Source organism: Mesitornis unicolor, unplaced genomic scaffold (genome assembly GCF_000695765.1).
Source record: "Mesitornis unicolor isolate BGI_N332 unplaced genomic scaffold, ASM69576v1 scaffold11964, whole genome shotgun sequence".
Classification (NCBI taxonomy): domain Eukaryota; kingdom Metazoa; phylum Chordata; class Aves; order Mesitornithiformes; family Mesitornithidae; genus Mesitornis; species Mesitornis unicolor.
The window spans coordinates 36244-48952 of record NW_010180818.1 but is presented as its reverse complement, the minus strand read 5'-3'; the positions used below and the strand labels follow the sequence as shown (position 1 = coordinate 48952).

The window sequence follows — 12709 nt, the reverse complement described above, 5'->3', positions numbered from 1 at the left end:
CTAAACAAAGGTTGTGTTGTATATGCTAGAGCTTCCAATGTTTTTGAACATACAATTAAAGAAATTTTGAATTAGGTCCAAAATATTTACGATTTCCTTTTATTGTTTCCTAATTAAGATCAATGATGAGTGAGGGTGCACTTTTTCCAACTGTATGGGTCAACTGAGGTACATTTGACTAACATACAGCCTGGATATGTTTTGCAAGTATAGACTTGGGATATAATAAGCAAATGCTACTACATTTAGTCCATAATGATTTATATTACAGTGTTTCTTCTAACACTAATTTTGAGCTTGGCCTGAATAACTCAGAAGCAACAGTCATGCTTTCTCTGCACCAGTAAACATTTTTCAGTCTAATAGTAATTTGCTAGGAGGAAATGGTAGCATTTTCCAGCTTCTGCTCTGAGCCATGGTCAAAATAAAATTTTAAAATAAAGTTTCAACCCATTGATGTGAATAGCTCTGTTTTTCCACCATAAACCTTTCATTTTAACAGCTCCATTTTATCATAAGTAAAAAAATCACTTTATTCTCTGCCACAGTGCTCTTGGAACAACTGAGTTGTAGTAAATGTATGCTTTTGTTCTAACTGGTATTTTTACAGAGAGGCAATTTGAAATATTTAAATAATGATGTATTTTCCTAAATGCCAACCAGTTATAAATCATATAGAGATCTGTATGATTTCTAAGACAGGAGATCGGACTTGCTGCATTTAGCCCTGATTTACCTTTTCTAAATGTAATATACGCATTGATTTAATCTTGTACTGGTTGATTCACAAAACGTGTTTAGGAAGAAAAAATAGAAACGATAAAAGCCATATGCAACATGGAGACCAGATCCAGCTGTCCTGATTCATTTGAAAAGTCAGTTAATTAGCTTCAGTAGTAGAATGTGCTGCATAAAATGAGTAGAACTTGATCCTTAATTTCTTTGCTCTAGTTCAACTGAAAAAGAGCTTTATTGATGAAGGGGTGGTAAGCTATCATTTGACAGCGCCAGAAATCTTTTTAATGTCTTTAAAATACATGCTGCTTTGGGTGTCCTTTTTTTTTTGCAACAAACTTTCTGTGATTTTGTTGTTAGATAAGTGTTTTTCCTGCTTTGCATTAAGGATTTTTTTTTCAGTTTCGTATCTCAAAATGTGGATTTATTACCATGTCTTAGCTTTTAAGTCAGACACATTTCTATGTACTTCAATCATATATCATCATTTTACAGGACAACATTGCCTGGTCTGGACTTGTGAAGCTATTTGATCCTGTGAAATCCCCCAGATGCTATGCAGTTATTGCTCTGAAGAAACAGTCCTGTTTTTAAGTAGAAGCAAATTGCAGATAGGTTGAAAGCTCTAAACTGATTCTTCACTGTTATTCTGTTGTTTTTAATTGATTCCTCAAGTACAGTGACTGTTTGCTTTTCAGCTGCAAAAGTAAAAAATGCAATGCTTCTTTGAATCATGAGAAATAAAGTGAGCTGTATCTCCTTTATAAATACCATTGCTTCTTTACATCAGTTATTAAAGATGTTGAACATCTGACTTTATTATAAAGGTTACAGCCTGTATTATTGGGATTATTATTTTAAAATATTTTTTATGTTTCTTCTTTTAAGCCTTACGCTATGTATCAATACCCTTCTCTTGATGTTTGTGACCACAAGATCATACCTTCTCAATGTTTACCAGTGGCTGGCATCATTAGTCACAGACTAGCCTCGCCTTTTCTATTCTGGGTTCAGATGGTGCATAGAATAAACAGAAAAATAACCTGCACTGTAAACAAGAGGCTCGTAAACTAAACAGGATTTTGTACTTCCCTGTTCTCCAAGTCATCAGGAGCAACCTAAAAGATCCTAGATAGTAACTGCCTGCAAAGAGTGGGTTTGTATTAACCCGTTCTTCCTCCAGGCGTGTTCCTGGCATGTACTTCTTCACCTCTTAATGTGAAAGGAAAAGCTGAGTGTGCTCTAATCCAGTGGGAGATTTCCCAGTGCTTAAGAATCAGCTGCCCTGCTGGGGCTCACTCTGTAATCCCTGGGTTTTATCAGAAAGCTGTTATCTGTCCCAAATGTGTTAGGTATAAATACTTGGGTATCCAAGTAAATTGAAACTTGCTAGGCAGTTTCTCATTGGCTGTGCTGCATTCATGAGTGGGAAATTTATTTGTTGATGCATTTATCTCAATGGGTTGCCTCATTAAACTTGCAGATTTTCCATCAATTAAAAAAGAGAGAAGTTTCTTTTCTAAGTCCTAGTGCTTTTATTAGAATTTTCCAGCATATATAAAACATAATTAACTACCAGTGCACAGCAAAAAGGGCAACAGATAAATAATAAAAGCATTAAAGGAGAAAAGAGGAGAATGCAACTTTGGTGGGCAGAAGATCAGAATAACAGAAAATATTTTTATATTAATTGTATAGTGACAGTAATAGTCATGGGAATCAGACTGAGATTCAGATGTGCGTAGGAACAAATCTTTTTCTGTTGCAGTCTGCAAAATATAATGAGAACTTGCGAACATGGCCATTCAGGAAAAGAGAAGTAAGGTGTTTTTCTAACAAGTCACATCTTTCTTGATGTATTCACACAGAAGAAATACTTTTTTGAAGGTGTAAGTTCACTGCTGTCTATTTTAGGACACACAGTCCTTACTAGCTCCATGAATCCGGTATGAGCTTCTCACATTTGTTTGGTCTCAGACCGTTCAGTCCTTAGGGCTGCTGAACACCTGCAATACCCAAGGAAATTAATGGAAGTTGCAGGTGCTCACAGCATCTTTGGAGGAGAGCTAAGAAAAGAAAATTAGGCCTTCCATATATGCCAATTTTGGTTATTTGGGGAGCACTGAGGAAGCTAACAAGCTGGTAGATTCTTCTCCCAGGAGGGGAATCAAAAGAAATAAAATCCTTTCCTAACCTCTAAGCATCTGGAAGGAAAAAAACCCAACAATATCTGATATAAAGAGGCAATCTAAAGTACATGATGTTAAAAAGAAAAATTATGAATAAAAACGTTAGGAAAATAGGTTTTATTATATTATGTTCTGCTAAGACATGATGGCTAATTATTACTGAAGTGTTAGTGTTGTCGACCCAATCTTACGCGCTGTTGGAAGAGTTTACTTGGGGATGAAATGGCTTTTTTTGTGTTTTGAATTGTTTCTTCTGCTCTTCCAGATCAAATAATAAAAATGGGTATAGATTATGTCCAAACAAAGAGATAATAGTTTCTCACCAAATGTGAGAGTTTAGAAGTACTCTCTTATGGCCCAAAACTATTCATTTCAGCAAGCCCCACCTGGTTTATTTTGGACACCATCAAAATTGCATAGGCTATACAGACTATTGCTGTGTTTTTATGATATTTTAATGTGTGTAATGCTATCTGAATTCAAAGTTAAATTCTTATTGCTATCTTAAGAGGACATTTGCAACAGTTTAGAATAACAAGCACATCTCTAGGATTTGCCCAAGTACTTTTTCACTGCTTCAAAAGGGTCTGAATAAATTTGCATGCCCCCCCAGCAACTTCTCAGGCTCTTTCAATACTTTTCATGCACTTTGTAGTCTATGCAGGCAAAGACAGAGGCGATGCACTTCTTAGAATAGTAACTATCAAGAGGTTTCTATGACGAGTTTGCATTCAGCAAAGTGAGTTTCTGTCTGCTCTCAAAGCTGTTTCGAAGCTTCGGATGCCGAAATACCTATGAGCTATTGTTTACATAATGGAAAAATCTCTGGCAGTAATCAAGATGCATAAAACAATTTTTCTTCATGGTTATTGCCAGAAGTTCTTCTATAATGTAAACCGTATCCTAAGTATGATGAAGTCTTTTGATAGAAAAGAATTTCCATTTTCTTTCAGTGTGACAGAGAGCTATCTATCTTCATCTGCCTCCTAAGGAATAGTGGATATTCCTGCTTTCCCTTAGGTGTTTGCCTTATTTTTCTTGTGGCACACCTATGCATTCTGTAGCAGATTTGGAGGGGTTTATTTATTTTTCTTAGGGCCAAAACCTGTTCTTGGATGGAGAAACTAGAATATATGTAGGTTATGTGTGCAACCTTACTGTGCAAGAGTATGTTCTAGTCCTAAGATCTCCACACCTGCTTTTGTGACAATAAACTTCAATTCTGCAGTTCTGATTCATGCCTTAGAACATCACACCACAAAAATTTTTGCACTTCTTTAGTTTCTGGGATTTTCATTTCAGGTTTTTTTTCTGATTAAAAATTAAGGTTTTTTTAATTACAAAATGTGTTCTTCATTGATATGATTTGTTAATTTATTTTATTTGTTAATTTATTAAAACAAGAACTATCTTCTTAAAGTTAAAATGCTTTTGCTATGTCATGATGGAGTTAAAATCTTGAGTCCCAAAATCTGTATGTCCTGTGATGGCTTAAAATCTGCACAGGGGAAGGATGCTAAATGTATTTGGCTTGGTGGCAGCTACATGTCCTTTTGATGATTGGAGTATACTTTCCTATCAGTGCTGATTAGTTCAGATTTACTTTTTTTTTTTTGGCTATGAGCCATGAAGAATTTTCAGTGTCCTTACTCAAATCAGAATGGAAGTACGGTTGCCCAGACATTTAAGTTGGCCACCTAAGCCTCAGAACTGTGACTTTAGCTTCCCTAGTTTCTGAGATCCATTCAAATTTTGCAGTTTCCAAAATTCCCATACTTCCTGCCAGATGAGAACATGGCCTAATTCTCTGGGATCCAGCTGCACTTCCTCACTAGCTGAAATAACCAACTCTGTTTGGTGGCTTTATAATCTGTATCTCCAGGCAACTGCTGAATAAGTTTGTTTCTTTGAATTTGCCTATCCCTGGTTGTTACCTTTGTCAGTGTTGTAATTCAAAGTAGTCTAACAAAAGGAGTAAAATCTTTCTGAGATTTAGGATGCCTCAGAGAAGTTGCACCACAGTCATGCTTCTTGTTGCATTCTGCTTTAAAGCCTTGAAATTAATTCCTGATGATCAGACATATTAATAAGCACCAGACAGCCTGAGAGGCATAGGTGATTCAAAAATACTATGCACAAAATCTCAAGAGCTTTGAGGTATTTTTTTCACAGAAACTCCAGTGCATATTATCATTAATCTCAAATGTCCAAGCAAACCCACCAACATAATGAAGATTTGCCTTGAACTGTTAGAACATGCTGTTGTACACCAATCTTCCCAGTATACACCTGCATACTTCTCAAGGCTGTCTGCAGTGTCTGTATCAAACTGAAGAGGAATAGACCCTTGTCTCACCATCCCAGTGATGCTGTTCATGAAATCTGCAAGACGATGACACTCTGCTCTCTGCTGTGTGTTAAAAGGCAATACAACTCTTAGAATGGGTATGTTCAACTTCCAAAGGTTTCTCCAGATACCATTATTGAAATCCATTAAACAGACTTCTTCAGACAATTCAGTCTGTTAGTTACTTAAGTCAATATCATTCATACGTCTACAAAATTTTGTTCTGTGGTTTATGTTCCTGTCCCGGTTTCTCTAGGATAGAATCATAGAATCAATTTTCCATTCAGGAGAGCTGCATTTCTGAGAAGACCTCAGCACTCAAGTGAATGGGAAAAAAGTTGCTAAGACACTTCTTTATAGTTTTCGGCCAGCACTCGTGTGCAGTGATCAAGGTCTTTAGCAGTTGTGAGTTAGCCAGGTGCAGAAGCTGGGGGAAGCGAAAGCCAGGGCAGATGAACCAAGCTGGCTTTTTTATTTTTAACAGTTTATCATTAAATTATTTCTTTTCAGTCATTTACCATTACAGTCACAGTGGCTATGTATAGTAAGCAAGGACTTTCCATTTCATCTTGTATATAACACATGCTAACAAGATACAGTTATTTAATATTCTTGTTAAAAATTAACAGACTGTCCAAAACCAAAATACCACTTCTAAATTTAACTATAGTTTATCTACAGGTTAAAAATTTCTGCATGTGAAACCTGTGCAAACTTTTAACTTTTCATTACAAAATTCTTAGTTTTGTGTAAGTCTCTTTCTCTTTGCATCTGGACCCATATGAACTTTTTCAAGTAGATAAAGATGTTGTCTGGGCAGCTGGTATTGGGTTTCACATGGAATTTATCAAGAAAATCAAGATGCAGTAAATCTACTGAGCCAACAAATCAGATTGTTAGACTGAAGCTCAGATTGCCTTAACACACAAACTGTCAACTCTTTCATGAATCACGGATGAAAAGAGCAAAGCCGTCTGCTTACTGAATAACTCGGTAGTGTCTGGCACCTAAAGAGAAAATTCCAAATAAGGAGCAGTGATCACCTCTCCTGATTACATAAACCTTCAGAAACAATAATTAAAACGTACAGTTGTAAATCTGTATTGTTTATTACACTTCCTATTATTAGGGTAATGAATAAAGACTGACAGCAGAAGCAGCCATGCTGTTTCTCAACTATAAATCCTAAATTCACTTGTTAGTCTTAGAAAGGCTGAAGTCATCAAGAGGACACACAGATGTTAAAAAGTGTAGAATGAGCTGTACATTACTTGGATAAATGTGCCATTTGCTAACCTTTTTATACTCTAAGGCATGGGTATCAATTCAAAGAACACAGCTCACAAAATACTGAATGGACAGCATATAAACCAAGTTTTACCGATTTAAGCTCTTCAGTGTTTATTTATTGGTAGACTGTATATTAGCTAGCAAGGGTTATATGGGTGATTTCAGCAACTTTTTTTCTTTTTTTAGTAAACAAAATTTGATTAAGTTTATTTAGAAAAATAAGATATTAAGAGAAAAAACTTTGAGAAATGCCACTTTGTTCCTGTGTTTATCCTCAAACAGTATTGCAGAAGTGAAAGAAAATGTAGCAAGTGTATCTAAGAGGTGATTTTTTTGGAGAACCATTCCATTTGCACTAGTTAATCACATGAATCAAGTTTAATGTCATCTATCTAAACACCAGTTGTGGAACTCATGAGTTATGAGGAAAAGATAATTTTGTAAATCAGACATTTAAATAGCATTGAAATGGAAATAATCATTTCTCTGAAGACATCCACATCCTTTGAATAATTGCAATTTGTCTATATAGAAAAGGACAATTCCAAACATTCAGTATAATACAAAAAGTCCATAAATAAAACATTAGGAGGTACTAATATGAAACAATCAGTTACATACACTTACATAGTGAAGACCTGGGTCATCTTCATTTGAGTCACTGGCAAATTTCTGTCGATTTCCATGGGAGCAGACTTTGTTACAAAAGGATCTGCTGAAGACAAACAGTGTGGATGATCAAATATCTTTTGTACAAAGATAGTTCCAAATTTATCTGTGAAGGCAAAGAGATTGTGCACACTTCCTTTATCTATACATATTGAAATTGAACAGTATAGAAATTATTGTGAACTCTGGTTCATCACTGACATCTTCCTGACATATAGTAAGAGAAGGTTCCCATGGATTTTGTTTATTTTTTATTTCACATAATATGTTTTTAATGCAGACTTCTAAGTCTCAGGATTTTCTTTTCTCCACTCACTGGACCTTTACCAATGAGAGAACTGATTACAGTAATACAGCGTTAAATGGCACTTATTGTTCCTAAGAATAACTCAAGTGTCACAGCCTGCACTTTCACTGAAGCCAATGGTAAAATTCCCATGAACTCTATAATAACTGTTTTTATTAATAAGAAAAGTAAGATTTAGACTTAATTCTTGAAAAACATTTGTTACAGTACTTTAACAGAATATCTTCATAGCAAAATTTCACTGTAAATCTGTATTTCCTTTCCTTCCCTTCCTCTGTGCAGAAATTTTATAGAACACTGTAAAACAAAGAATTGAATTTATATAAATGGTATGTTTCCCCAATTAGCTACCTCTGTCAGCACTTTCATAGAATCATAGAATGGTTTGGATTGGAAGGGACCTTAAAGATCATCCAGTCCAGCCCCCTGCCATGGGCAGGGACACCTCCCACCAGACCAGGTTGCCCAAAGCCCTGTCCAATCTGGCCTTGAACACTTCCAGGGAGAGGGCATCCACAACTTCCCTGGGCAACCTGTGCCAGTGTCTCACCATCCTTGTAGTAGATAATTTCTTCCTAATATCTAGTCTAAATCTACTCTCTTCCAGCTTAAAACCATTCCCCCTCGTTCTATCACTACCTGCCCTTGTAAAAAGTTCCTCCGCAGCTTTCCTGTAGGACACCTTCAGGTACTGGAGGCCTGCTATAAGGTCCTCCTGGAGCCTTCTCTTCTCCAACTTTTCAGGCATTGCATCCCTTATTCATGAACTGTGTTGAAGAAGGTAGTGCTGATTAATAACTCTTTCTGCACAGCCCATGAATTCAATACAGAACCTATAAATGTAGACTGTGAGACATAAATTTTGATTAATTTTTACAATTCTGTTTAAGATGTATTATCAGAATGGGTTTCTATTGAAAACACTTTTAAATATGATTTTATTGAAAATATTTTCTAGCAGGACTTGATAATTATATAACTGGAAGTAGGATCTTCGTGACGAATGAAAATAATATTTCAGGTTGTCAGTGGGAATAGTTTTAAAAAGTTTTCTTGTTTGTTATGATTTAACATTTAAAATGTATCACAATTATTCATTCACTTCTAGTGTATTATTGAAGTATTGCAGTTTCTTAGGTTGCCAATTTATTTTTCCTTGGTAAACTGTACCTAAGTTTCCAGAAGAGCAAATCTAGCAACATTCATGTTTGTACACATCAGTGCTCTACAGTTCTACTGAATGGAATAGGACTGTTGTGGTATGGTAAATAATGTAGGGTTTTCTCCATTAAAACAACTGCCAAAACAAATCTGAACACATGCAAGAGAAGATTACGGTTCACAGTAAGCACTTAGTTTCTTTACCAGTTTGTCATCAGAAGTTAATTAACAAAATACACTGCTTTTTAGTCAGTTAAGGTCTGAGACCAGCTTTAGGTTTTGATGCTTCAGGCAGAAAAACAAAGATATATCTGCTTTACACCATGTAAAACAGCAATATTGTTACCTTGGATCCCAGAGGCAACATAAGCTATAGTATGGTATTACAATAGATTAATTCTATGCTTTGCAGCATCACCAGTTGACTCTGGTGAAGTACTTCCCTGATGTGTCTGTACTTCATAGTCCAGGGAGGATCAGGTGTATCCTCTGAGCATCAAGTCTGAATTTTTGAGACTAGAGGAGTAAAGAAAGAAGAGCTTTACTACTTCTGTTCTCCCACCCCTTGCTTGTGTTATATCTTCAAGCATGTTGGGCTAATAGCTTTCTCATACTGTCTACGGGTAGCAATGCATGTAGTGACGAGCAGGTCCTGTAGCATGGCTCCTGTAGAGCTGTTTCATGTAACTATTGTCTGGGCCACGGTGCCACCAAATGCTGGGTAATTCCAGTTGTGGAAATTGGCCTGATTTGTACCTGACATACATACATATTTGTACTGAGTAGCCATATTAATGCAGTGGAGTGGTCAGTCATTTAGAGAACTGTTCTCATCTTCCTCTGTGAACCTCTCCAAGCTATGCCTGCCCTCAGCTCATGTCGAGGATGGTTAGGGTTTTGTGTATCTCAACTCCAGAAAATTTTTGGCATGTATTTGTTAAGGTCCTGAAAGTTGAGCACCTCATATACTCCCCTGCCAATATAATTTGTTTGATACTTTCTCTACATACATCCAGGTGATTGGGTCCAGCTGTTGAGATAATAGCTAAATACTATAGGCAGTAACACAAATACACCGTAATAAAAAATATGGTGATCTAAAGGCTCCCTGTCTTACTCAAATGCCTTCAATTAGAACACTTTCCAGGTCTAACTATCAGATCTCTTTTCCATCACTAAAATTAAAACAAAGTGTTATATCAGTGTCCTGGTTTTACTGGGACTGAACTGTAGAAAACCCTTTTAATGTTTCAGAGCTGGATTTCTGAGAAAACTACAGCCTTTGCTTTAATGAACATAATTTGATATTGGAGCTTTGGCTGGGGTGAAGTTATTTTGTTTATGAAGCTGATAAGGTTCTTGTTTTTGTTTTGCTGGCAGATATTTAAGTTTTTCAAGGTTCTGCCTGCACCTGTGGTTACAATTCCTTTTAGTTTTGGTTTTTTTTGTTCTCTCTGTACAAAAGACAGGTGACCCAGGACAGATGATCTGGGTATGATCCAAGCTGACCAATAAAGTTTTATTCTATCCCATAAAGTCACACTCACTGTAAACTGAGGACCCCTTCCTGCTTCTTCTTCTGCCCCTTCAATCTCTTCTCTTCATGATGGTGGTCCATATCAGTTCCTGAGTCTTACCACTCCCTTGTCGCATTTTTGTTGGCATACGGCTGGTGGCTGCTGTTTGTGAGCTGAGAATAACTTTGTTTTACTACTGCTGTTCCTATTCTTGTTACAGTTAATTTGCATTATTATTAATTAAGCTTGGTTGTTTTACTTATTAAATAGTCTTTATCTCAACTGATGAGTTCTTTATTTTTACTCTTCCAGATCTCTTCCCCACCCCACCAGGGAGCGCGGGGAGTTGACCGAGTTAACTTCATGTGTTTAGATCTTTGCTAGGTTAAACCACAAGACTCAGAAAACAATTCTGTACTTGGAACAAGTAGATGGGATTCAGACTGAATACACATGCTTTGGTATATCCATTGGAAAATATGGATCTAAGAACCTTTACTCCAGTTTTCATTTTCGAGATAATTTCTCCTTAATTTTCTGCTTCTTACTTCCTTCATATTTCTTCTACTTACTCTTCCCGTGAAAGGCTAGGGAAGGATATGAGCACTACTATATATCAGTAGGGACAGCCGGAGCTAAGTATGCAAAATAGAATTATTTTTTCTGTAAAGGCACTTGTATCACGTCTTATCAAAACTAAAATACATACATAGATCTCATCTAGGAGCTAAATTGAAATACTCTCTAAAATCTGCTAAGTTTTCACTGCAAAGAATGGAAGATTTTTCATTTTCTCTAATTGTCTTTTTCTTTCCCGAGAATATTGTTGCAAGACTTGCTTTGTTTTCTAGAACAAGTGACACTGTGTTTGCAGTATGGCTGGGCATACTATTCCAGGTTGTTCTTGAGGAGCTTTTTGTTGAACTAGAGTGCTTCCCTTGAACAGTGAATTTACAGGCTTGCCATTGAACATTGCAATGCATGTTATCATTCCGAGGTTGCATAGAGGACATTATTAAAAAATAAATAAACAAACTCAATTTCTGTTCAGACAGGTGAATATTATTATGTGTGATAAATCATAAACATCCCTCTTTCTTGGCAGAAAATCACCTTGGACATACGCTATCTGCATTATCATTACATTTGCATTCTGAGTCCTCTTCAAAATGAAATGTTCTTTTAAGTGCTTTTCAAACACTGACCTTCACTCTTGAAACATCTCCTCAGGGAAACTATCCTTTCGTATTAGAAATGACATTGTTATCTTTAATATTTAACTTCTGTGGACTTTTCACCTGTTCTTTTTGGTTTATTTTCTTCCATTGTGTGATAATGGAGTTTATCAGAGAAGTACCATTTTCTAGTTGAAGTAGAAGATTGCAACATCTATTTTCAAGTAAACTAGACAAGAATTCATACAGAAAAGAAATCTGAAATTTGTTTTGTAGATGCTGAGACTGTTTGTGCCTATTAGAATATTAGCCTTACAAAGTTCCAGTGCCAATATACACAGTCACTTCCTTTAGTTTGTATGGCCTACGAAAACAAAAGAGTGATGTACTGAGCAACATGAATTCCAGTGGTTCATTCTCCCAAAAAATGAATAAAATTATTATAGACAGGCAGTTTTATGTAAGACACAACCTATCCATTAAAGCCTGAAATCCCTAAGGTTTCTCATGAAAGTTAGCTACAGCTGTATTAATATTTTACAGTTCTTTTTATTCTTCTTCTTGTGTCTAATCAATGTATCTTCTGTTGAAAGTGATCTTAGAAGTGTTTACATTCAGTTCATGGAAAATTCTGTGCCTGGCTGTGGTCTTAAAATGGCAGGTTTTTTACCTTTGCAATTTGTTGCTAAGAAGTTGCCCTAAAATGCACACAGGTGATAAATTATTTCCCATAAGAAAACAAGCAGGCTTCAGTAAACACTATCAGAAGAATAATACAAAGCATTCCCATTTTCTGGTCTGAATGTCATCTTTCTTTGTAAAAAAGACTATTTTTCAATGAGTGTCTGTGTGCTACATGGAAGAGCAGAAAAACATTCTGACAGATTAATTGGTTCATTTAAGTTTTCACTTGGTTTATGTGAATTCCACTCCTAGGTGTAAAATACATGAACCACTTCTATCTAATTTAAGCCTTATTGGAAGAGCTAAAATCCAGCCTGCAAGATGGCTACCTGATTCTGTCTCATTGCTTGCTGCTGAATTTCCCCTCATGTGAATTGTACTAGCAGATCATATTTATCTCTCATATTTGTTGTCCTGAAATATATATTAATTTCTTCAGGGAATAACTTGGCTTGCAGATGGTTCACAAATGGAATGGAATTATTACTTACATTTTCCACTGCTTTCTTCTCTGACTGGATAATTTCTGCAGCAAAGTAAGATCTATTTCTGCAGAAATCTGCTTAGCCTCACTACTCTAGTCCTCTTGTAGGTCATGACACACTTGATTGTGGTAAAAATAAGTGGAGAATATC

At 36.0% G+C, this 12709-nt stretch overlaps 1 protein-coding gene across 1 annotated transcript in view; it reads left to right on the top strand.

Moving 5' to 3' along the window:
• The window catches only part of METTL25 (methyltransferase like 25), a 60872-nt gene extending 59543 nt beyond the window's left edge, over nucleotides 1-1329 (top strand). The window contains exon 12 of the mRNA XM_010183208.1: nucleotides 1231-1329. Within this exon, the coding sequence (XP_010181510.1) occupies nucleotides 1231-1329 (99 nt within the window). The remainder of the gene's footprint in view (nucleotides 1-1230) is intronic.
• The last annotated feature ends 11380 nt before the right edge of the window (nucleotides 1330-12709 follow it).